Here is a 24,708-nt window from a genome sequence, read left to right on the forward strand (position 1 = left end):
GTATACTTAAATTGTTCTTTATGCAATCACAAACAATCCTCAATTTTCTAAGTATAGAAATAGATAAATAAACAAGTATATATAACAAAGATAAAAATACTAGGACAATGAAAAGAATACAACTAAAAGATTCAAAACATATAATTAAGAATACATCATTCCTCTAACTAGAAAATATCTTGGATACAAAAATTGATTTTAAACAATGATATCTCAATGAAATTAAAGTCAGAATATTAACATTGCTAGTGGTTCAAAAGCCAAACCTTCATTCCCCATGGAAATGGAAAGGTATTGAGAGCATTTGTTGGAGCCGAGCAAGGTAACTAATAGAGTAAATTGTCTTTTGGTCAAATCTAAAACTAATATATTAACCTTGTGTTTGGATGAAGCATTTCAATAATGTTCAGAAATTGAAATACATTGTATTTGAATTACTTGCAATTAAATTTCCTTCATTTTCTAAATAACTTGTTTGGATAAAGAAATTCAAATACCTACCATTTCAATTTCTTGTTTGGATAAAATAATTGAATTTCTTGTGAGATAAAATTTCATTTTAAAAATATTTATTTTAGGCTTAATTATGTTTTGAGTTCATGATAAATTTGGAAACAGGCTTGACAACCCAAATGGGTCAAACAACTTGACAACTCAGTAGGGTAGGGAAACCCAAACGGGCTAGGTTGGGTAGGCTCGACGATCCAAACAAGTCTGATCAGCATGACGACCCATACGGGTCGATCATGCCTGTCAAGTTCTTCGACCCAGCCTAACCCAATTTGTCTAGGTCATTAGCCCGTCTTGGCCCCACTAGGTCGTCGGGCCGTCCGACCCATCTGGGTTGTCGGGCCCGTTTATGTCATCGGGCACACCCGATAAGTCTGTTTCGATGGGGCGGCAAGACTGGGCAAGGTCGTTGGGCCGGTTGGTATCGCCCGAATCGTTAGACCGGTCGGGCTCGTCTAGGTCGTTGGGCCGATTGGGCCTGACTAGGTCATCGGGTCGGCTAGGCTTGTCGGGTCAATGGGTTGGTCGGGTCGTTAAGCCTATCCGACACGTCTGGGTCATTAGGCCCGCCCGACACCAATAGGTTGTCTGGCCTGCCAAATTCGTGTGGGTCATCGGACCCATTGACCCATCTTGGTTGTCAAGTCGGTTCGACCCGTCTCTGTCTTCGATCCCACCTAACTTGTCTAGGTCGTTAGTCTTGTTTGGGTCATCGGGCCCGCCCGACCCGTTGATGTCGTCGGGCCAGCCTGGTCCGTTTGGGTTGTTGGTCCAACTCGACACATCTTGGTTATCGGGCCCGCCCGTGCGGTATGGGTTGTCAGGGCTTAACCGACCTGTTTAAGTTGTCAAGCCTGCCCGACCAGTATGTCTCATTAGATCACCTTGAAAAGTCTGGGTCATCGGGCCCACCCGACCCATCTATGTCGTTGGGCCTGCTCGACCTATTTGTATCGTCAGATTGGTCTAATTCGTCTGGATTGTTTTGCCAGCCCAACCTGTCATGGTTGTCGGGTTTGCCAGGTCCGTTTGAGGTTGAGTGAGAAGAATTTAAAATTCCACCTATTTTGAGAGTATTTGAATTTCTTTTAATTTAGCTAATTGAAATACTTCAAAAAAAAAAGCATGCATTTTAAATGCTTTTTAATTTCTCTATCCAAACAAATCATTTCATTACAAAGAATTTCAAATTCTCCAAATAAATGAACCACCCTCTTGAATTGCATCATCCAAACACACCATAAGTATATTTGATATTTGCTTATGACATCGCTCAAAGCAAATATGTTAGTTAGGGTTTTAGTTCCTTAAACATGTTTAGAAAATTGCCTTACGTGACACATTCCCGATCCATGGTTGAATGCTTAAGTGAGATGGGCTTAAGTGTTACACAATTGAAGCTTAACTAATGAGAATTGAAGTGAAACTTGACAGATTCAGCGAATGCCACTTAAAGGTGTAACAAGGCATGCTGAAGTGAAATTCACGCACAATAAACTTTTCTTATAATGATTGTAATTAATGAAATTGAGTATCCAACAAATGAATGGATGCAATACTAGGGAGATGTCGTGCCTAATGAGTTGCCCAAGTGGATCTATGTTGTATTACAAGAAACATGAAGTGTTATAAAGTCATATACTTTCTGAAGGGAAACAATGTAACCATGCTAGTAGATGAGGTAAAGGGAAGGTTGATGACTCCATCTCCAAGCTTGCTTGCACATGAAGAATGAAGATGGAAGGTGTGGAAGATTTATTGTAGACATTGGTTCGACAGAAGAGATTTGGAATTGAGAAAAGGTTGCTCTCAATAGAGGTTGGACCAACTCAAGAGGAAGGAGGCTAGAGAAGTCAAAATAGGGGAGACCTATCCTAAGGAGACTCATAAAAGTGTCTAGAGAAATCTCTATAGAGTTTCATTAACATTCATGAGTGGTTTTACAAGGAAGGGTACTCCTTTAATTATAGGAGCAAAGTAGAGTAAAACTTCTCCAAAAAGAATAGAGAAATTCAAAAAGAAAAATCAAATGTTAAAGCCAAAAGAAATCATGCCTCTAGTGTGACTTGGCAAGGTCATGCTTCTCACATGCAAAAGGTGCACAAGGCACCCCATGGAGAGCCTCTCATGCATTATAAGGGTTTCTTGAGGCCCAAGCTAGCCCAGTAGCCCTAATTTCATGTCTCAAACAAAGTCCACCCTTTTTGGCCCTAAATTATTCTACTAAGCCCAAAGCCCAAACAAGGGCTAAATGTGAGGCCCACTAAATCCTATATTACTCAACCCAAATACAAGCCCAAAAGAAATACAAATAAAGAATCCTAGATTAAGTCTTCAAATCCTCCTTGGTCTATGTGAATTGGGCATGTTAAGCTCTGAAGAGGCCATGTCTTCTTGTATGCTCTTGCTCTTTGTTCTTGTTGTAGGTTGTTGATTAGAGGTATGTTATTATCCCTTCCCTTTTGAGAAGGATTTGACCTCAAATCTAGAGGGTCTGTCTCATCATAAATTCCACATGCACAAGGAATAAGGTCAATGACACTAAAATGTGGCATTAACTTTGTACTCCTCAGATAGTTCTAGCCTATATGCATTATTATTCACTTTTTTAAGAACTCTAAAGGGACCATCTCCTTGGGGGCTATGTTTGACCTTTTTTTATAGGAAATCTAGCTTTTCTTAAATGAAGCTAAACCCAATCCCCTTTACCATATTGGATAGAGACCTGTTGACAAATTTTGTTTGCCCATCAGTTTGTGGGTGACAAGAAGTAGAAAAGTTAAGTTTGGTTCCTAGTCTTGACTAAAGTATTCTTTAAACATGACTAAGGAACTTTGGATCTCTATTAGAAACTATGGTGTATGATAATTCATGAAACACCATATCTCTCTAAAGAAGAGCCTAACAACATTGCTTGCATCATCCACCTTGTGGCAGAGTATAAAATATTTCATTTTCCTAAAATGATCAACCACCACAAAAATAGAATCATAACCCCTTTTGATTTTTTGAAGACCAAGAAAAAAATCCATACATTAGAAAATATATGATTAACAACCAATTTTATTGACCAAAAGTTTTTAGTCACTATAGTAACTAATTTAGATACCAATTTACGAAATAAAAATTTATTGGTTACTAAAAAATAGTCACTATTATAAAAAAAGAATTACAATTGGTCGCAAATTGGTTACTAATTAATTATAGACTAATTTCAAAACCAATTCCTGTGGTAGCAAAACCTGGACAACTAATGTTTAATGATCAATTTCCTTTGGTAACTAAAACCTTGCTAGCTAAATTTTAGAAACCAATTTAGACACCAATTATAATTTTGTATTCATAATAATGACTATTTTAGTAACCAATAAGTTTTTTTTATAGGTATCTAAATTGGTCACTATAGTGACTAACAACTTTTGGTCATTAAAACTAGTTGTTAATGAGACATTTTCTTGTGTGATACTAACTAGGATCTTCGCAAGGGGTTGAAGCAACATCCAAGGTATAAAGTCCATGAGGCATTGTCCTAGACTTAGATTGTAAACATGAAATACATTTATGACAATGCCTTTAGACATACTACCTCATACGGGGCCAAAAGAATTTTTCCTTAAGCAAACTAAGAGTCTTTATCTACCCTAAATGACCTATTAGACCCCTTATTGTGCCTCTTTGATTAGGAGTTTCTTATGTGAACCTTTTGGATATAAATTTTTTTTCTTCTTTAAATAAGTACCCCTAGACACATAGAAATCCTCTTGTGCTTTTTCTAATCACTCGACAAAGGTGGAGAAAAAATTTGAATCTTGTACATACATTTATGGAATGTGATTAAATCCAAGAATTTGGGTTCTCATATTTGAAAACAAAGTGTGTTTTCTTGATACGACATTATCCATGTTATTAATTTTTCCATTCTTGTACTTAATCACATAGGAAATTGTTCTAAGTATTTTATCCATTTAATATCTCTCTTATTCAACTTGTGTTGGTCCTTCAAATATTTAAGCAACTCATGGTCACTATGAATGACAAACACTTTGGACACTAAGTAGTATTCCCATGTTTGAAGGGCATGCACCAAGGCATACATCTCTTTATCATAGAGGGGTAATTGATGAAAGCGTCATGAAGTTATTCACCGAAATAAGCAATTAGGTGACCTCCTTGCAACAACACAACACATATGCCTACATTGGATGCATCACATTCTAGCTCAAAAATTTTAGAAAAATTAGGTAAGGCTAGAATGGGTGCATTAGTGAGTTTTTCGTTGAGTTGCTGCAAAATAGACTCTTGTTTTTGATGGCTTCTTCTTGTCTCCATTGAAGCTTGCATGAAGAATGGAGGCTCCATGGATGGTGTTGGATGCGGAAGCATGAAGGAAAGAAGCTTAAGGTGTTTGGTTTGGTGTAGGTGAAAGGATTCTTAAGAGAGGTGAGGTCAACTCCTAAGGAAGAAGACTAGAGTAAACTAGAGAAGAGTTTACTCTAAGGTGAGCTCAAAAGAGATTTGTGCACAAATTTGGGCAGCAATTCATTACTCAATTTCAAGCTCAAAAATACATCTCCTAAGCCTTCTATTTATAAGCTAAAATGAGACCAAGGGGTCTCCAAAAAGTGGAGGGAAAAAGGAGTCTAGAAAGTTGAATTTTGGAGCCAAAAAGGAGCATGTAGGAGGTGTGACTTGCCACCTAAGCAAGTCACACTTGTCTTGCCATGGGAAGCTAACTCTCATCCTTGGAGAGCAAGTTTGAGAAGCTTCTAGGCTTTTCTAGAGTAGACACACTACTCTTGGCCCATTTGGCCCAATTTCCCTTTTTGGTCCAAAATTACTTCTAAAGCCCAATTTCCTCTAAGGCCCAATACATGGCCCAAAGAAAACCCTATTCTACTGGGCCCAAAATACAAAGCCCAAAATAAAATCCTAATCTAGTATTTACAAGCAAAATGTCCTAGGCTAGGTCTTCACATCTTCCTTGGCCCATGTGAAGTTCATCTTGGGCCTTGCATGCGCATTTAAGGCCCATTCCTCTTGTATTCTCCTAGCCATGGCTCTTGTTGTAGGTCCCTTGGCTCGAGGCATCTCATCATCCCCTCCCTCTTGAGAAGGATTTGTCCTCAAATCTGTAGTCTCTGCCTCATCATCTGTACCACCTGCAAAAGGTATTAAGTCAGCAACATTAAAGGTGGCATGCACATCATAGCCTTCAGGCAACTCTAGCCTATACGCATTATCATTTACTCTTTTTAGCACTTTAAAGGGACCATCACCTCGAGGACTAAGTTTAGACTTCCTTTGCTTAGGAAATCTATCTTTTCTAAGGTGTAGCCACACCCAATCCCCTTCTTCAAAAATCATTTCCCTCTTCCCCTTATTGTTGTACTTAGCATACCTCTCTATTTGTTGCTGGATTTGGCTTTTAATCTTTTCGTGCATCTTTTTAACAAAATCAGATTTTGCCACCCCTTCTTTATGAATAAAATCAAAAGATGTAGGAAGTGGTAGCAAGTCCATGGGAGTGAGAGGATTAAAGCCATAAACAGCTTCAAATGGAGAGATTTTAGTAGTCCTATGAACTACTCTATTGTAGGCAAACTCAATATGGGGAAGGCATTCATCCCAAGATTTGTGGTTCCCTTTCAAAATTGCCCTTAACATAGTAGACAAAGACCTATTAACAACTTCAGTTTGCCCATCAGTTTGTGGGTGACATGAAGTAGAGAAATTAAGCTTAGTTCCTAACCTTGACCAAAGTGTTTTCCAAAAGTGGCTAAGGAACTTGGTGTCTCTATCAGAAACTATGGTGCGGGGTATACCATGAAGCTTGACCACATCTCTAAAGAAAAGCCTAGCAATGTTGCTAGCATCATCCACTTTGTGGCAGGGTATAAAGTGTGTCATTTTGCTAAAACGATCTACCACCACAAAAATGGAATCAAAACCCCTTTGTGTTCTTGGGAGTCCTAAGACAAAATCCATACTTATCTCTTCCCAAGGGGCTGAAGCAACAGGCAAGGGAGTGTATAATCCATGAGGCATTGTTTTAGACTTAGATTGTAAGCATGAAATACATCTATTACAATGCCTTTGGACATCCTTCCTCATATGGGGCCAAAAGAATTTCTCTTTTAAAAGACCTAGGGTTTTTTCTACCCCAAAATGACCCATTAATCCCCCTTCATGTGTTTATTGAACAAGGAGTTTTCTTTGTGAACCTTGGGGAATACAAATTTTTCCTTCTTTAAACAAATACCCCTCATTCACATAGAAACCTCCTTGAGGTCTTTCCATACATTCAGCATAAGTAGAGGAAAACTCAGAATCTTGATTATACATTTCTGGAATGTGATCAAATCCAAGAATTTGGGCTCCCAATTTTGAAAACAAGGTGTGCCTTCTAGACAAGGCATCAGCCACCACATTACTTTTGCCCTTCTTGTACTTTATCACATAAGGAAATTGTTCCAAGAATTCCATCCACTTAGCATGTCTTTTATTCAGCTTATGTTGGCCCTTCAAATATTTTAGCGACTCATGGTCACTATGAATGACAAACTCTTTGGACACAAGGTAGTGTTCCCAAGTTTGAAGGGCCCTAACTAAGGCATACAATTCCTTATCATAGGTGGGATGGTTGAGGGAGGCACCATGAAGTTTTTCACTGAAATAAGCAATTGGGTGCCCTCCTTGCAACAACACAGCACCTATTCCTACACCGGATGCATCACACTCTAGCTCAAAGGTTTTTGAAAAGTTTGGTAAAGCTAGAATTGGTGCATTGGTGAGATTTTCCTTAAGTTGTTGAAAAGCATACTCTTGTTTTTCACCCCAATTAAAAGATACATCTTTCTTGACAAGTTCATTGAGGGGTGAAGCCAAAGTAGAGAAGTTAGGAACAAACCTCCTATAAAAGCTTGCCAAACCATGGAAGCTCCTAACCTCTCCAACATTTTTAGGAGTAGGCCATTCTTGGATGGCCTTTATTTTTGTAGGGTCAACATGGACCCCATTTTTGTTCACAACAAAACCTAAGAAAACTACACTATCTACACAGAAAGTGCATTTCTCTTTATTAGCAAACAAACTATTTACCCTAAGGATGGTAAGGACAGACCTCAGATGGTCTATGTGCTCATGCAAGCTCTTGCTATAAATCAAGATATCATCAAAATAGACAACCACAAACTTTCCTATGCACTCTCTAAGGACATGGTTCATTAGCCTCATGAATGTGCTAGGTGCATTAGTAAGCCCAAAGGGCATCACCAACCACTCATATAGTCCAAATTTGGTCTTAAAAGCGGTTTTCCACTCATCACCTTCTTTGATTCTTATTTGGTGATAACCACTCTTTAGATCAATTTTAGAAAACATGAGGGACCCATGCAACTCATCAAGCATGTCATCAAGCCTAGGGATTGGATGCCTATATTTAATGGTGATGTTATTTATGGCTCTACAATCACAACACATTCTCCATTTCCCATCCTTTTTAGGTACTAACAAAACAGGCACAGCACAAGGGCTAAGGCTCTTTTGAACCCAACCCTTCTCCAACAACTCTTGGACTTGAGACTCTATCTCCTTTGTTTCTTGAGGATTTGTCCTATAGGCTGGTCTATTTGGTAGACTAGCCCCAGGCACTAAATCTATTTGATGTTTAATTCCTCTAAAGGGAGGAAGCCCAATAGGCCCTTCCTTAGGGAATATATCCTCAAATTCTTTCAAAAGATTTTCAATTTTAGGAGGTAGATTCTTAAGTTCAAGAGCTGTGGCAGTACATGTGAGTGTTCCTTTACACAACAAGAGGCATGAAGGTTGTTCATCATTGAGAACTTGGTTCAAAGATTTTATAGTCAAAATGTTCTCATGTTGAATGACCTTGGCAGAAGGAACACCAATCTCTCCCACCTCAAATTCATCTTTAGTTACTTTTTTTGGGAGAGAGGGAAGACTTTTTTTTTATCCTCTTTTCTCTCCTTTTCCAACTTCTTTCTCATTTGGATTTGATCCTCTACCACTTGGGATGGTGATAAAGGATGCAAGACAAATTTTCTATCCTTGTGAGTGAAGGTGATTTCATTGGTAAGACCATTATGCATGGTTTTCTTGTCAAATTGCCAAGGTCTTCCCAATAAAACATGGCAAGCTTCCATAGGTACTATATCACATAGCACACTATCTTCATATTTCCCTATGGATAACTTGACCTTCACTTGATGTTGGACTGTCAAATCCCCACTTTCATTAAGCCAATGCAATTTGTAAGGTTTTGGATGGGGAATGATAGTCAAAGCCAACTTATCAACCAACCTTGTACTACAACAATTGCAACATGAACCACTATCAACAATGAGAGAACAAGTGTTTTCTAAAATTTTACATCTTGTATGAAAGATGTTCTCTCTTTGTGTTGGCTCTTTTGGAATGGGTTGGTTGCTAAGAAGTCTTCTAATCATTAGAAGGTCTCCTTCACAAGGATAGGCAATTTCCTTAGCCTCATCATTAGACTCCTCACTAGAAGTCTCACTCTCACTTTCTTGCTCATCTTGGCTACTATAGTGGTCAACACCCCTTAAGATCATGGTCTTTTTGGTGGGGCATTGAGATGCAACATGACCTCTACCAAGACACTTGAAACATTTGATTTCACTAGTGCGAGTGTGTGAAGATGTGCCTTCCCTTGGTTTCTCCTTTTCCTTGAAACTTTTGGAGGGTTCCTCTTTGACTTGTTTACCCTCCCTCTTGAATTCTTTCTTGGTATAAGAGTTAGAGTAGTCATTTCGAAAATTTTTCCTTAGAATTTGTTGCTCTACCTTTATGCAAAGTTGAACCAAGTCATTTAAGTCTTGGTAGGGCAACAATTCTACTCTATCTCTTACCTCAAGACTTGAGCCACTAAGAAACCTTGCAATGGTGGTATCCTCGGACTCCCTAATCCCAGCCCTCATCATATATAACTCCATCTTTTGTCTATATTCTTCCACTTTCATTTTATTTTGATGGAGTCTTTGGAGCTTATCCATTAGCTCTCTATGATAATAGGAGGGAATATGTCTTCTCCTAAGGGCTCCTTTGAGGTCATTCCAATATTTGACCTCGGGACTTTGATTGATTCTCCTATCTCTTTCGAGGGCAGTCCACCAATACATAGCATTGCCCTGGAAGCTAAGGGTAGCTAAGGGTACTTTCCTCTCCTCACTTATTTGATGGCAAGCAAAGAGTTGCTCAACCTTCATTTCCCAATCAAGATAAGCTTCAACATCATCTTTCCCATAAAAGTGAGGGAGGTCTATTCTAATGGCTCTTGGTTCCCTGGGCTCTCTTCTTTCTTTTCTGAGAGGAGGAGGAGGTTGATAGAAGTTGTCAACTAGTCTATTATCTTCTTCATAGTGTGTGACTAGTGTTGAAGTGTGGGAGTACAAATGTTGACTCCTATTACTCATCCTCTCATGCAACCTTTCCATATTTCTTGTTCCCCTCCTCTCTTCATCTAAAAGTTGATGAAACCTATCTCTTTCTTTTTTTTCCCTTTCCCTTGCAATTATTTCATCTTCCTTCCAACGTAGTAGTGCTCTCAAATCAAAGGCAATTTGTTTCAAACTTATTTCTTCTTCATTTGAAGCACTCATACATTGAGAAGGAGGTTGAGTCATTTTTTTTTTTAAGATTTTGGTCTTTAAAAGAAAATTTCAAAGAAGAAGTAGATAGCAAAAGCTTTTAGTTCTCCTCCAGGAAAGAGAGGTGAATCACTTGGATTGCTTACATACCAAGTCTTTCCTAGCCAAGGGAACTTGAAACTTTTGTACAAAACTTCTTAAATGAAATTAATTCAAAGACTAAGTTGACACACACTAAACTATCAAACAAGAAAATTAAAAAAAAGAAAGATTATAAGCTATATGCGGCCTAAGTTTTGGTAGAAGTAGAAGGCACTTGGAACCTTCAAACTTTACCACTAAAAGCGCTTCACTAATGTATAGAAGAGGTTCTAGTTAGGAGATGGGATTGAGTACCTAAGACTCCCCCAAGACACCTAACTAGGCCATGAACACAAGAAGGAAAGCATTACAATTTTACAACTCAATTTGAATACAATCAAAGTGAACAAAATGTAAAAGGTCTTCTTGGCTTGGTCCTCACAAGTGTTTCACTCTTGCACTTCCTCTTGATCTCACCAAAGAGGATTCTCTTTCGGGACTAGGTACTCCACCTCCTAGGATGCTACCTTAGGAAAATTAGATCATCTCCAAAAAGAAGTATGCACCAAATATAGAAACCAAACCAAAAGAGGTCAAGAAATAAAGCAAGAAAAGCACAAAATTATAATTGCTAAACCAAAAGTGAATAATGCCATGACAAACTCAAAGGATCACCAAAGAAATGACAAACTAGAAATAAGGTAAAGAAACAAGATAAGCACTCAAATGAATTACCTAATGAATGGCACTAGAATGGATGAAAAACAACCAAAATAAGCTAGAAAACTGCACTGAAATTTGATTTTTCATTCACTGCCAGTCCAAAAAAACGTGAATTCAGGCCTCTGCTTCAGATATTTTTCATTTTTTCATTTCTCAACATTTTTCAATGATTCTTTTTTTCACTTTTTCGTCTATGTCTTAGCTAAAAGAGGAAAAAATTAGATTTGGATTTGCACCGGCCAATTTTTTATGATAAATCAAATACAAACAGTGTGCAGTCAGACAGAAACTGGAACAGCAGTAAAATGCAACAAAATAATGCTCTCAAACTCAAGTGATGGTAGTGATTCTAGTGTACTTCTTTTGCCACTTTCTTTTGATCTTTTCTTTTGATTCTTTTTGGCACTTGCTTGTATTCTTTTTGTGCTCTTTTTCTTTCTTTTTATAGCTCTTACAGCAGCTAGTTTCCACCACAAAACAGAATCACCACCACACTATGCTTGATCATTTGCATTTTAATGGAAACAAAAAGCACAAAGGAGAAGGAAACTTAAAGGAATCAAAAGAAGATCATGAAACACAATGAAACACAATGGAAATTGACTCTAAGACATTGCTAAGATCTAAATAGCAATCTGAACTCAAAAACAGAAATGAAAAAGCACCAAAGCACAATTAATTGAAAGGAAATTTAGTGTGGTTTATGGTGATTTTAAGCAAGCACAAGGAAAATTCCCACTGGACATTAAGATAACTAAGGTTATCTAGATGTGAAGGTTCATTTCCAAGGCTCAAAGAGAGAAGAGAGTGTTAATTTTTAAGGATTAAAAATTGCACTCAAATCTGAAAAAAAATTCAGCAACACATCACCAACAAATTCAAAGAAAATTAAAAGCTAAACAAGGAATTAATGACATATATGGACTAAACATGACTTTAGACAAAACATATAGATCTTAAAATCAAAATAAACTCAAGAATCAAGAGAATGAACTGAACAAAAAAAACAAATACACAATTAAAATGAAAAGTAAAAGGTAGAAACCAAATAGAACACCTAAAGCACACAAGGATGGTTCAAGATGAAGCAAATGAAGATGAACCAAAGTAAAAAGACATTAATACTCAAAATAAAATGAACAAAAACAGCAAGACAAGTAGGAGAAGTGATGAACAACACGGAATTGAAAAAAAAAATGAAGAAGCACTTAACTCACTAAAACCAAGGCTCATGATACCACATGATGGCTTCTTCTTGTCTCCATTGAAGCTTGCATGAAGAATGGAGGCTCCATGGATGGTGTTGGATGCGGAAGCATGAAGGAAAGAAGCTTAAGGTGTTTGGTTTGGTGTAGGTGAAAGGATTCTTAAGAGAGGTGAGGCCAACTCCTAAGGAAGAAGACTAGAGTAAACTAGAGAAGAGTTTACTCTAAGGTGAGCTCAAAAGAGATTTGTGCACAAATTTGGGCAGCAATTCATTACTCAATTTCAAGCTCAAAAATACATCTCCTAAGCCTTCTATTTATAAGCTAAAATGAGACCAAGGGGTCTCCAAAAAGTGGAGGGAAAAAGGAGTCTAGAAAGTTGAATTTTGGAGCCAAAAAGGAGCATGTGGGAGGTGTGACTTGCCACCTAAGCAAGTCACACTTGTCTTGCCATGGGAAGCTAACTCTCATCCTTGGAGAGCAAGTTTGAGAAGCTTCTAGGCTTTTCTAGAGTAGACACACTACTCTTGGCCCATTTGGTCCAATTTCCCTTTTTGGTCCAAAATTACTTCTAAAGCCCAATTTCCTCTAAGGCCCAATACATGGCCCAAAGAAAACCCTATTCTACTGGGCCCAAAATACAAAGCCCAAAATAAAATCCTAATCTAGTATTTACAAGCAAAATGTCCTAGGCTAGGTCTTCACATCTTCCTTGGCCCATGTGAAGTTCATCTTGGGCCTTGCATGCGCATTTAAGGCCCATTCCTCTTGTATTCTCCTAGCCATGGCTCTTGTTGTAGGTCCCTTGGCTCGAGGCATCTCATCAGTTTTTCTCTCCAACAAAATGTGACATCATTGTTCACCAACTCATTCAATGGTGAAGCAAAACTAGAGAAGTTAGGAACAAATCTCCTATAAAAGCTTGTCAAACCATGGAAGCTCCTAACTTCCCCCATGTCCTTGGAAGTGGGTCCACTAGTGCAGTTTTGGCCTTTTAACTCGCATTATAGGCCTCGTTTGTCGCTTAACCGAAGCATAAAATGTTTTAGTGGCATTTTTGTTATTTTTTCCAAGTTTTATACCTCGGTTTAGCATATACCTAAAATAGAAAATGCCTTTCTGCTTCGGTTATAAGAAAATCGGTGCCAAAAAGTTGGCCAATATTTCAAAAATGTCACTTTGGTTATTTGGCCTCGGGTGAAATTGAACCGGTGCCAAAAATGATTTTCTACTTTGGTTAAAAATTGAACCGAGGCCAAAAAGTTGGCCAGTATTTCAAAAATGCCACTATGGTTATATTTGGCCTCGGGTGAAATTGAACCGGTGCCAAAAAGGGTTTTCTGCCACGGTTAAAAATTGAACCGAGGCTATATCCTTTAATTAGGGTTCAAATCGTGAACCCATTTCACTCTTCTTCTTCTTCCCCGCGCCTTCAATCTCCATTTTTTCTTCTCTCTCTCTCTCTCTTGGAAACCAGCACCACCATAGTGCCACCATTCTACTCCAACGAACGCCGCCACTACTTCGACGAGCCTCTACGATGCCTTCTTCCCCAATTCTAATTAGGCGATTCTTATGGTAAGGCTTGTTAGCACTTGTGAGCCTTCAAGACATAGCCACCGACTAATGCACTTTTATTAAACAATTAAGGTTCTAGTTAGGACATGGAAGAACATTAAGGTATCCCCAAGACAGCCAACTAGACTCATAACAAGTTGATTGAAAAAATAAAGTAATTACAACAAAAGAAAACTCCTCTCGGTGTTTCACTCCTCTTCTCCATTCTTATCTCAAGTGTTTAGCTCTCTTATTGGATGATTCTCCTTTGTGAGACCTCCAAAGAAATGAGATCTCTACTTTGGTTTCCACCTCCAAAGATGATACCTTAAGAGTTAGTACCTCAAAGGAGAGAAACAATATGCCTCACAAGATCTTCCAAATTAAGAGGCAAAAGGGAATAAACCAAGAAAGGCTCAATTAGAAAGTGTTAAACTCAAAGAGAATTGAATAGACATGACTTTACATGATTAACAAGAAGAGAAAAGCTACAGTTAAAGTAATGAATCAAGTAACCACATCAAATGAAACATCTAAGGCAAGGTATTAGAATAATCACAAAAAAAAAACTCAACTAAGAATGAATGTAAAGCTTCTTGCTCACAATTGTTGAATCATTAACAAGTGAGATGACTCATAATTTGTAAGGCCAAGAGCTTAAAGGCATATGGAATTAATCAATAAAGCTCATCATAGAAGTAATGTTTCATTTCACACATGGAGATGCAATAAGTGAAAGCTAGTTTTACAATTTTCAACACTTTTCACTTCTTTTTCTTTCTACTTTTTATCTTTCTTTTCCTTTGAAGCAATTTCAATTGGTCATGAATCTAATAACTCAATCACGAAAATATTTTGGCAATTGAAATTGAATAACAAATTGGAAATAAAAACAAAGGATCAAAAGAATCCTAACTCTAGGAATTAAGTAAAATTGCACAAAGTCAAACAAGACACAAAAGAATCCTAACTCTAGGAGCTTGCCAATGATCTAAAGCATGAACTCAATTAAGATCAAAAGTACTCAAAGCACATATATGTTGCGAAATTCATGTTGCATATGAAAATAAAAACAAATCAACTGGCTAAACTAGAGCATTATGACATTAAAAGAACTACACATGACCCATAGACAACATCTATGGATTAAAAACTCAAAATAGACTCAAACAACACAATTACACCGATTAAATTAGAAGAACTCTTAATAAACAAAATTCAACCGAACAAAAATTGAAATAAGACTCAAACAAGGTAAAATGCTTATGATTTTGATGATATATCAATCCTAGAAGCATATAAATGGAAGGTACAAGGAGAGCAAGTGATTTGAACCAAACAAAAAAAAACATATGACACAAAACAATTAGAAGAGAACACTTAAAAAAAGAAACGAATGGAATCCAAACAACACAGATTGCAAGTACTTATCTCTTGTAGAAAGAATGAACTAGAACTCTTGATACCACATGATGACTCCATCTCCATGGTTGCTTGAACATGAAGGAGATGGAAGATGTGAAAGCTTTGTTATAGAAATAGTGGAAGAGATTTGGAAGTGTGAAAAGATTACTCTTAAGAGAAGTTGGGCCAACTCAAGAGGAAGGAGGCTAGAGGAAGCCAAGATAGAGGAGACTTATCCTAAGGAGACTCATAAAAGTGTTTGGAGAAATCTCTATAAAGTTTCATTAACATTTATCATTGATGTTACAAGGAGGGATGGTACTTTATTTATAGGAGCAAAAGAGAACAAAGATTCTTTACAAAGAAGAGGAAAATTTAAAAAGAAAATCCAAATTTTAAGGCCAAAAGAGAGCATGCCTCTAGTGTGACTTGCCATGTGGCAAGGTCATGCTTCTCACATGTAGAAGGCGGACAAGGCACCACATAGAAAGCATTTTGCACGCTATTAGGGTACTTGAGGCCCAAGCTTGCCTAATTAACCCTAATTTCACGTCTCACACCAAATCCCAGACCTTTTAGACCCAAATTATCCTATTGGGTCCAAAGCCCAAACAAAGCTCAAAAACAAGGCCCACAAAATCCTATACTACTCAACCAAAATACAAACCCAAAAGTGTAAGATGTAAAAGAAGTGTTTAGCCAAGAAGGGGGAAGGTAATTGGCCTTTTCTAACAATTAGATTATATTTTATAATTGTGAAAAATATTTGTTTGAATCTGATTGACTAGGTTTTTAACAATCTATCACTTATGGAACACACATCTTAACAAATTAAAAATAGAGTCAGCATATTAAAAATACTATTAGTGAGTGTACATAGAAATCAACACAATTCAACGAATTCAAAAAAATAGGATCAACAAATTAAAATACTTATTGTAACTATACTGAAAACTCAATTAAAACAATACTTTGAATCTGATCAATTTACCAATATCAAGATTAATTCCAATTAACAACAAAAGCAATGTTTTATCAACTAATTAAACTAACATGTCAAAATTACAAATAAAGATTGATTAAGTTTTTTTCTTGATGATTTTAACAAAGAACAAATTAAGATAAAAAAGTTAAACTAATGCAAGCAAATTTTTATACTGGTTCACTCATAACTAAGCTACATCCAGTTAGTCAAGGTAACATAAGCTTGAATATTCATTATATCAAAAGTTTTACAAAATCCTTACAAGATTACACTTTCAAAAATCAAAACAACACAACAAGGCTTTTGAATCTGACAACAACCTCACACAGCACATCAAGAACCTTTAATGCACACCTAGAATCCCACCGAGAACACCACAAATGCTTAAGAAATATCAAACCTCAATGGTAGCTCTCCCTAGCAAACCAAGAACCTCTCTTCAAAGCACAAACTAAGAGCAATTAGAGCTCCAAACCTTCAAAGATGATCACGAATAGTTCCAACTCTAAGAAGTTTAAAGAGAACAAGATTTCTAGAAGTATCAAACTAATTTCACGCTAAAAACTTGTTCCCCCTCATTCACTCTAAAACATCAGGCTTTGTAGTCTGCCAGTTGACAAATTGAATAGGTTATAATTTTTGTTCAATCTGTTGATTTCACTTAACTAAAACGAAATCAGCTGATTGAATAATATTTCAGCCAATCAAATATGTTACTTGCAAAACTGTAACATGTAATTTAACATGTTAAAAATCATTTTAACAGATTGAAAGAGTGCAACCAGACATAAGATACCTATTTTATATCAAATAGTATTCAAGTTAAGCTCAAACGTTTCAAGAACTTTGGGTGTAAGCCAGTTTAATCTTTCACATCTTCTTCAAATCTCTATGCACCAAAGTCATTTTGAACTAACAACAAAAAAAATTATAGACTAAGTTTTCACGTTGTACTTAGCTAGGGGTAGGGATGTCAAAAATATTCGTACCTGCTGGTATCCATGAATAAAACCCGCAATGGATGGAAAACGGATATTAAAAATGGATACCTGCTACCCACAGGTACGAATATTTTTGATACCCGTATGTTAACGGGGCGGGTACGAGTATCATAGTATCTGTACCCGTGGATACCCGTACCCGCTAAACTTTAATTCACCAAAATACCCTTATATATATATATATATATATATATATATATATATATATATATATATATATATATTAGTAAAATATATTCTAACCTAAGTTTTTCTCAGGAATTAATTGGAGAAAGTGGGTTTGTTGATCAAAACACAAATTAAAGAATTTTCATTGTATTGAACGTCATTTTATACCTATTTTTATGATTATTTGGACTTGTATAGACTTGAGTTTGTTTGAACTTTATTTAAAATTTATAACAGTGGTGTATTTTATTTTAATTTATTTGGATTTATGATTAAATATTGATTTTTTAAATAATTTTGTAAATACCCGCGGGTACCCGTGGATACCCGCGGATATAAAAAAAATAGATGGGTACCCGCATAACGAATACCCGACGGATATGGATACGGATACGGGGCAGATATTTATCCAGTGAGTAGGGCATATTTTTGTCCCTTTATTTGCTTATCTAAGAATTCTGTCAAAAACTAGCTTTTCCCAACTCACCCAATGAATCTTGTCTTACATTCCTTCCCGCATAGTCTAGTCCAATTTCTTTTACTCACTAATATTATTCTTTGTGAATTCAAATCCCGAAAAACTTCATTATTTTCATTCATTTATGTCATTTTTAAACACTTTGATTTCTTCTGCTTTATAATTACATTCCCTTTATCATGATAACTGTTCCAATCATCTTAACCAATTCAACGAACTATATGTCCAAAAGGAATACATCCAACACCCTATACGATTTGGGTTCCCGATCCACACTGTTAGTACATAAGATTAATGCAGAATGATCGCACACCTATATATCTAATGCCATTTATGTCTATCCATTCACATGATATTAGTATTTTATTTATTCTACTTTTGGCTGTACCATAAATTAATTCTATAGCAGGTTTATAAACTTTCTCCCTGCTCATTTGAATAAGAACCACGCAGAAGCCGAAGCCAATGAAAAGAGAAGAATCTCAATAAATTTGATGAACAAAAGAAAAAGAAAAAGCACAATTTTATCTTCTATATATAGATTCCTCAAACATGCAATAATCCACTAGCACATAAGAAAATAAAACCGATGCAAGCAATATGTAATTGCATCCAGAGATTTTATAAATTAGGGCAATCCACATAAGGGATTCAATTAAACTCTTTCATATATATATATATATATATATATATATATATATATATATATATATATATATATATATATATATATATATTTTAAAAAAATATTTTATTAATAATCAATTTCAGTGACTAAAAGTTGTTAGTCACTATAGTGACCAATTCAAACACAAATTTACAAAATAAAGTTATTAGTTACGAAAATAATTTTTATTATGAATAAAAAATTATAATTGATCTCTAAACTAGTTTCTAAAATTTAGCTTCCAAAGAAAATTAATTACTAAATATTATCCACTAAGGGTTTCGCCACCAAAATAGTTAGTTCTAAATTAGTCTCTAACTAATAAGTGATCATTTCAGCGACCAATTATAATATTTTTATTCATAATAGTGAACTTTTTAGTAACCTATAATTTTTTTATTTTGTAAATTCGTATATAAATTGGTCACTATAGCGACTAACAATTTTTGATCACTAAAATTGGTTGCTAATAGGACATAGACATGTTCTTTGTCGGGTCCTTGAGGCACATGAGCAATGGAAAAAGAATAAGAAGGTGGTGCCACTTGATCAACTACTCCAAATGAAGGGAGAGACTTAGAACACTCAAGGTAGAGGAAGGTCCTGAGGAAATAGAGGAAGCGATGCTAGTGGTAGAAGCCAAGGACAAGAAGAAGAGAAAGAACAAAAACTGCCACAAAAGAGGACGATGACCATAGAGGAGGTCAATTGAGCAACTCAAATACTCAGTGCTTCAAATGTGGCAAGTATGACCATTATGCAAAAGATTGTTACTCAAACATGTGTTTCAGTTGTGATAAGGTTAGACACTTTTTCAAAGATTGTCCGTCTAAGAGTGGAAAAAAAGAGACGATAAACCTCAAATAAGAAGTTAAAGAAGAAGCCACATTGTTGATGATGGCGCATAGCTCGGGGGTCGACCATAAGCAAGTGGAGAACTTCGCAAGAAGACCGAGTAAAATGGAGAATTCAGCAAGAAGGTTGAGTATTGTTGGTAACTCGACAAGAAAGTTGAATAGCGTGGATAGCTCGGCAAGATAATCGAGTAGGTTACATATGCTGGTGAGACATGAAGATAGTCCAAACAGGGTGGTGAAGCATGCAGATAGCCCAAACAACATGGTGGGGTATGAGGCCAGCTCAGTTATCTTGGTGGGGCGCCTACATAGCTTAGTTAAGTCGATGGAGCATGTGGAATACTCATTTAGCTCGGAGGAGCATGTGAAAAGCTTGAGTAGCTCAAAATTTGAAGAGGAGCTTGTAATCCAAAGGTTAGAGATTGCATAAAGAGATTTGCGACAGAGAATTGAAAAGGAGGTTAGAGCCAATTTAATTCTACAAGCAAGCTTAGAGAGAAGGAAGCATACTTTGCAAAAGCGACACTTGGAACTTAAACAAGATGTTTCAAGTTTGTAAAAATAATTACAAGCAGAGACAAATTTAATAGCTGTATTAGAAGTTCAAGATGAGGAGTGACGACTTGCAATGGATGAGGAGATAGATGTGATTGAGCGTGACATTATGTGGAAATTTTCTGATCCCTCAAAAGGAGGTCAGCCTATTATAAGAATCTGGTTAAGAACAAGTTGGCTACTAAGATAAGGAACCTGGTCAGTAACAAGTCAGCCAAAAAGAAGAACAAGTTGGCAAAAGATAAGAACAAGTTGACCAAAGAGAAGATCAAATCAGCTATGAAGAGAGAAGAGAACAAATAAACTACATTGAAAGAGTGATCCATGAAGAAAGCGAAGAACTTGGTTATTCATTAAAGGGATCAACACAATGTGAGAAGGGTTGTATATGCACCTTTGTCCCTCTGATGGACTTATTTCAGAGGAATAGAATAAGAGAGTCATCCCTCCAAGGTTTCTGAACTGAATCTGTTATATTGGAATGGTTGAAGTACAATCAGTTACTTTGGTTTGCCATTGACTTGAAATAGACTTTGGTTTAGCTCAATATTGAACTTTCTGAGACTGGTTGAGAATTAATCTATCTTTCTTGTTAGATTCAGTCAACATGAATGAACTGGAATATTAACGGACTAGGGTTTCCAAATGAACAGACCTTAAGTTTGAAAGAAGGGATTAGTCAATCAAAACGTAGTAAATCAATGCTTAAATTTCTGAAGAAAAAGATATTCTCATTTAATATTTAGGATAACATCTGAAGAACTGGGGGGGAAATGCAAGCATACCCCTAGTAGTGTTCCATATATTCCACACCAAACATGTTGTATTTAAGAAAAGGGCCTAAAACTATCATGAAGGTATCTAGGGACAGTGTTTATTAGATCAAAATTTAGGATACGTGCTAGGAAAAAACAAATTTATAGCTCTCAATAGTATCATACAAAACCCGAGAGTTTTTCTGACACAATTACGCCATGATTCTTCTACTTAAGATGATTAAAATTGATAAAGACAATAAGAGAGTGGGCTTCCATTTCAATTATATAATAATATCAACATTTCTATGCTTTCCTAGCTTATTTACGGCAACAGAGTATATATAGTGCGTGCTTCACAATATGCAGCAGCAGCAATTCAAAATTGATAAAATTGTCTTCACCAGTTCTTTCATGAATGTGATCGAGCACTGTACCCAAAAGCCACTGAATGTAGATCCTCCACTTCATGAAAACCCCACGTCCTCCTGTTTGTGTGCATGTCATAGGACATGGAGTAGCTATTGGAACTCTCGTCAAAGCTAGAAAAGGAGCTGTTTTCTTCCATGGCACCTGAATTTTCATAATTGATGCCGGTAGGGTTTAGATCTTCGATGAGAACATTGTTCCCATAATGTTTTTGTGTTGATAAATTAGTACACATGTTAGGAAGAAACTCTGGCCCCAGGTTGGAATTTTCCACCTGAAACCAACTTTGAAGATCTTGGGGTAAAGCAGCTGAAGATTTTTCAAATAATTTTTCATTAGGGTTTTCACTGACAGAGGCATTGAGAAAACTCTGGGCAGCTTGTTCCTTCAGATAAGCCAGCTGTGCTTGTAAATTCACCACCTATACACAGAATATCAAATTAAGCAAAAGTGAAGAAATATTTAAGCACATATATTGGTTTGGTTAGGGCTTTCAATTATATGTAAACTGTGACATATATATATTTAGGGAAATGAACCTGTTGCTGCAGTGCAAAAATATGGGAGACACAGCCATAAATAGGATCCTGAAGTCTGGCTTGAGCTTCATATGAGATTGTGACTGCAGCTTCACAACGATCACTCACAGGGAGGTGAGCAAGGAGCTTTGAAACATTGCTTGCACCAAAGACCTTATGAATGGCTGCAAAATGAGTAGCACCTTGTTCATGGCAAAAGTAAGGTGCAAAAACACAACCTCTCACGCATTTTCTTCTCAAGAATTTGCAGGCTCCACAAGGAGATCCTGAACCAGTCATCTTCGACTTTTTAATTTGAGTTTGAGAATTGCTATTTGGAATTATTTCTAACTCTATTGTCTCTTCAGCTTCGTGCTCATGAACATGATCATTTATCAACATCTTTATATACACCGGAGGAAGAGGAAAGGATATATTAGATTAAGAATTAAATAATAAATTTGTGTTCCCTTAATGGCCTACATTGTTCATTATTTTTTCCTGTACAAAACGCTGCAATCCCCTATTCTAAATTGTTATTTTTATCCCCAAAATGAGATTCCATTCAGCATCCTTATACGACAAATGAGCTAGCGTTAACCAAACCCATTTTGTTTAATTCATCATTGGATCTATCTTCTCTTGTCCTTTTTCTCAATAATAATTTGCATTTTTTTCCTTATAATTAAGTGATAGCCGCAAGTGCATATTTATTGGACTACTTATGTAGTGTTATTTTTGACCCTCCAATTAATATTTCTGAATATAGAATTGGAACCTGGTTAATAGTTGTTTACTACTAACTAAAACGTGTTACAGCTTTACTCTACGTAGTTTATAATTATTAATTGTTGCAGTTTATGATTTCTCCAAAACTTTTGATTGAAATTCGGATGGCATTTTAATTAGACTTATCTACCATTATACGATGACAGAATTAATTATTCTGAGAGTACACCAAACTGTTACCACACATTTTTCCCCTTCCCATGTTTCGTGGCATACCTATTAGTATATAACACTCAATCGTCTGTTTTTAGTTTAAAAACTTGAATCATTCTTTTAACAACAGATTATAATAGTAGTAAGGGTACTCTCACTAATATAGAATTTGACAGGATCTTCTTCTATGATCTTCTTGCAATTGGGATCGGGTACCCTTGTGCTCATTCTTAATACATTCTCCTGTGATCCTTTTTGTATTCCTCTAATTAAACCAAAGTTCATATGGCCAGACTCACGACTTCTAATATATAAGTTGTTCTTATAAACAACTTGATAACATTTACCATAAAACTGTAATATTGAATGTTTATGGGTCTATAGACGAATTGTTTTCTATTTGACTCAGACACGCTAAAACAAATTATCAGTACTACTACGAATTATCTATATAAGAAATTTGACATACTTTTTTTAATGTAAAACCTTAAGGTTTAATTTTTTTTATATATTATTCAACTTTTTCATTTGTATTCAATATATTATTTTAGTATTTCTAAAAATCTATAATTATACATACAGGCAAGTAGGAGAAGATTTTTCCATCGACAAAAAATAGAAATAGTACATATGAATCCTTAGGAAAATTAAACAAAATATTATACATGCTTAACCTTATATTTTAAAGGGTGACATTCAACTCAATTATAATTTGGATTTCGTATTTGAGTCCATAAACTTGAGCTATCTTATTACTAATTCTTGGATGTACAGGTGCATCTTCAATGCTTTCCTTCATCATTTCACCCTGCATACTTTGTGTAGCTTTGTTCCACTAAAAAATGTCATATCATTGCTTATAAGTTGATGTTTAAACCTTAATTGTTATAAGGATCATTCCAAGAAGAAAGGGTTTACGTATCATTGTTTCGATTACAGTAGAGAAAAAATAATACATTTAATAAACTCTATTTAATAGTTTATAGAATTCATAGAAAGTCAAGTTATTTTATATGACTCAGTCGGAAGAAGATGAAACTAACATGATTATTACTAGTTGCTAGGCTCATTGGATCATTAACAGGAAAAAAAAAATATTGAAAGGCGCGCACAGCAAGATTAATTCTTCCATGATGACGCAAATTACAATGGCACAGATTTCAGTTCAATGCTACTAGTTTAAACCAATAACTATCCAAGCACCCAAACAACTTCCCTCTTTCAAAATAAGCCCTTGTTGTTGATGTTGTCAACTGTAATTAATGAGATCACTTGATAGAAACAAGTATATATCAAGTGATGAATATTTGGTGGTGGATTCTTGCTGGTACTAGAATAATAATTATCCTGTAGTACAGGTAATCTAAGCACAAAAGCAACTTAAAAAAGACATAAAAGAGAAGAAGATTCCAACAATGAGTGAAACAAAAGATAGTGACACAAGTTTAGAGCAGAAACGAGGGTAATTAAAAGAGAGAAGATTGTTTTCTTTACTTGGAATAGTTTAAGCATGGAGGTCACGGTTTGTCTAGCAATACCGTATGATTGACATTTAACAAATATTCATAACTTTCAATCACTTTCTTCTGTCTAGTATAGCCACTAACATGTAGACCTCACTCAAATGCAAAAATCAAAAATTCAGACCCCACACTCAACCCTAGGTAATTATAACACCCCAATAAAAACCCATCAAATAAAATTAAAAAATTCCAAAAAAAAAAAATTGTTTTTGGGGTATGAGGGAATGGGAGTTGGACAAATTAAACGGTCCTAATCTTTATGTGTTTCTTCAACTTGAGAGTGCAACCAAACAAATTGGGAATTTTTATTTGCAAGAAAAAGAAAATAAAGGACACATTTCTGTTCCATGAAAATGGCATGAGTGCTTTCCATTTTTGAAGACCAGAACTTTCTAAACCTCTCCACTATGATTTTAAAATAAGAGTCTCTTCCTCGCATCGAAGGGTTTATAACATGTATGTCTTCATTAGGGATATCAATGGGGTGGGTGGGTACGGGTACTAGCTCTTCAATACTCTACTTGTTGGATAAATATTCGTCTCGTACCCGTAACCATATTCGTGCGGGTATAGAGTATACGTTATGCGAGTACTTATATAATTTTTTAATATTTACGTATATCCGCGGATATTTACAAAAAAAGTAAAAATAAATATTTAACAACATATTTTAATCATAAATTTAAATAAAATACAATATATAACATTCATAAATTTTAAATAA

The 24,708-nt window shown here is 35.9% G+C and overlaps 1 protein-coding gene across 1 annotated transcript; it reads right to left on the reverse strand.

The window, feature by feature from the left end:
• Positions 1 to 20,819: 20,819 nt before the first annotated feature.
• LOC114192368 (LOB domain-containing protein 29-like) lies at positions 20,820 to 21,886 on the reverse strand. Its single transcript, XM_028082071.1, has 2 exons — positions 21,541 to 21,886; positions 20,820 to 21,422 (listed from the first exon to the last, which is right to left on the reverse strand). The coding sequence occupies exons 1-2, from the start codon at positions 21,817 to 21,819 to the stop codon at positions 20,985 to 20,987; spliced, it is 717 nt and encodes a 238-aa protein (XP_027937872.1). The 5' UTR covers positions 21,820 to 21,886; the 3' UTR covers positions 20,820 to 20,984.
• Positions 21,887 to 24,708: the final 2,822 nt, after the last annotated feature.

Source organism: Vigna unguiculata, chromosome 7, assembly GCF_004118075.2.
Source record: "Vigna unguiculata cultivar IT97K-499-35 chromosome 7, ASM411807v1, whole genome shotgun sequence".
In the NCBI taxonomy this organism is placed as follows: Eukaryota; Viridiplantae; Streptophyta; class Magnoliopsida; order Fabales; family Fabaceae; genus Vigna; species Vigna unguiculata.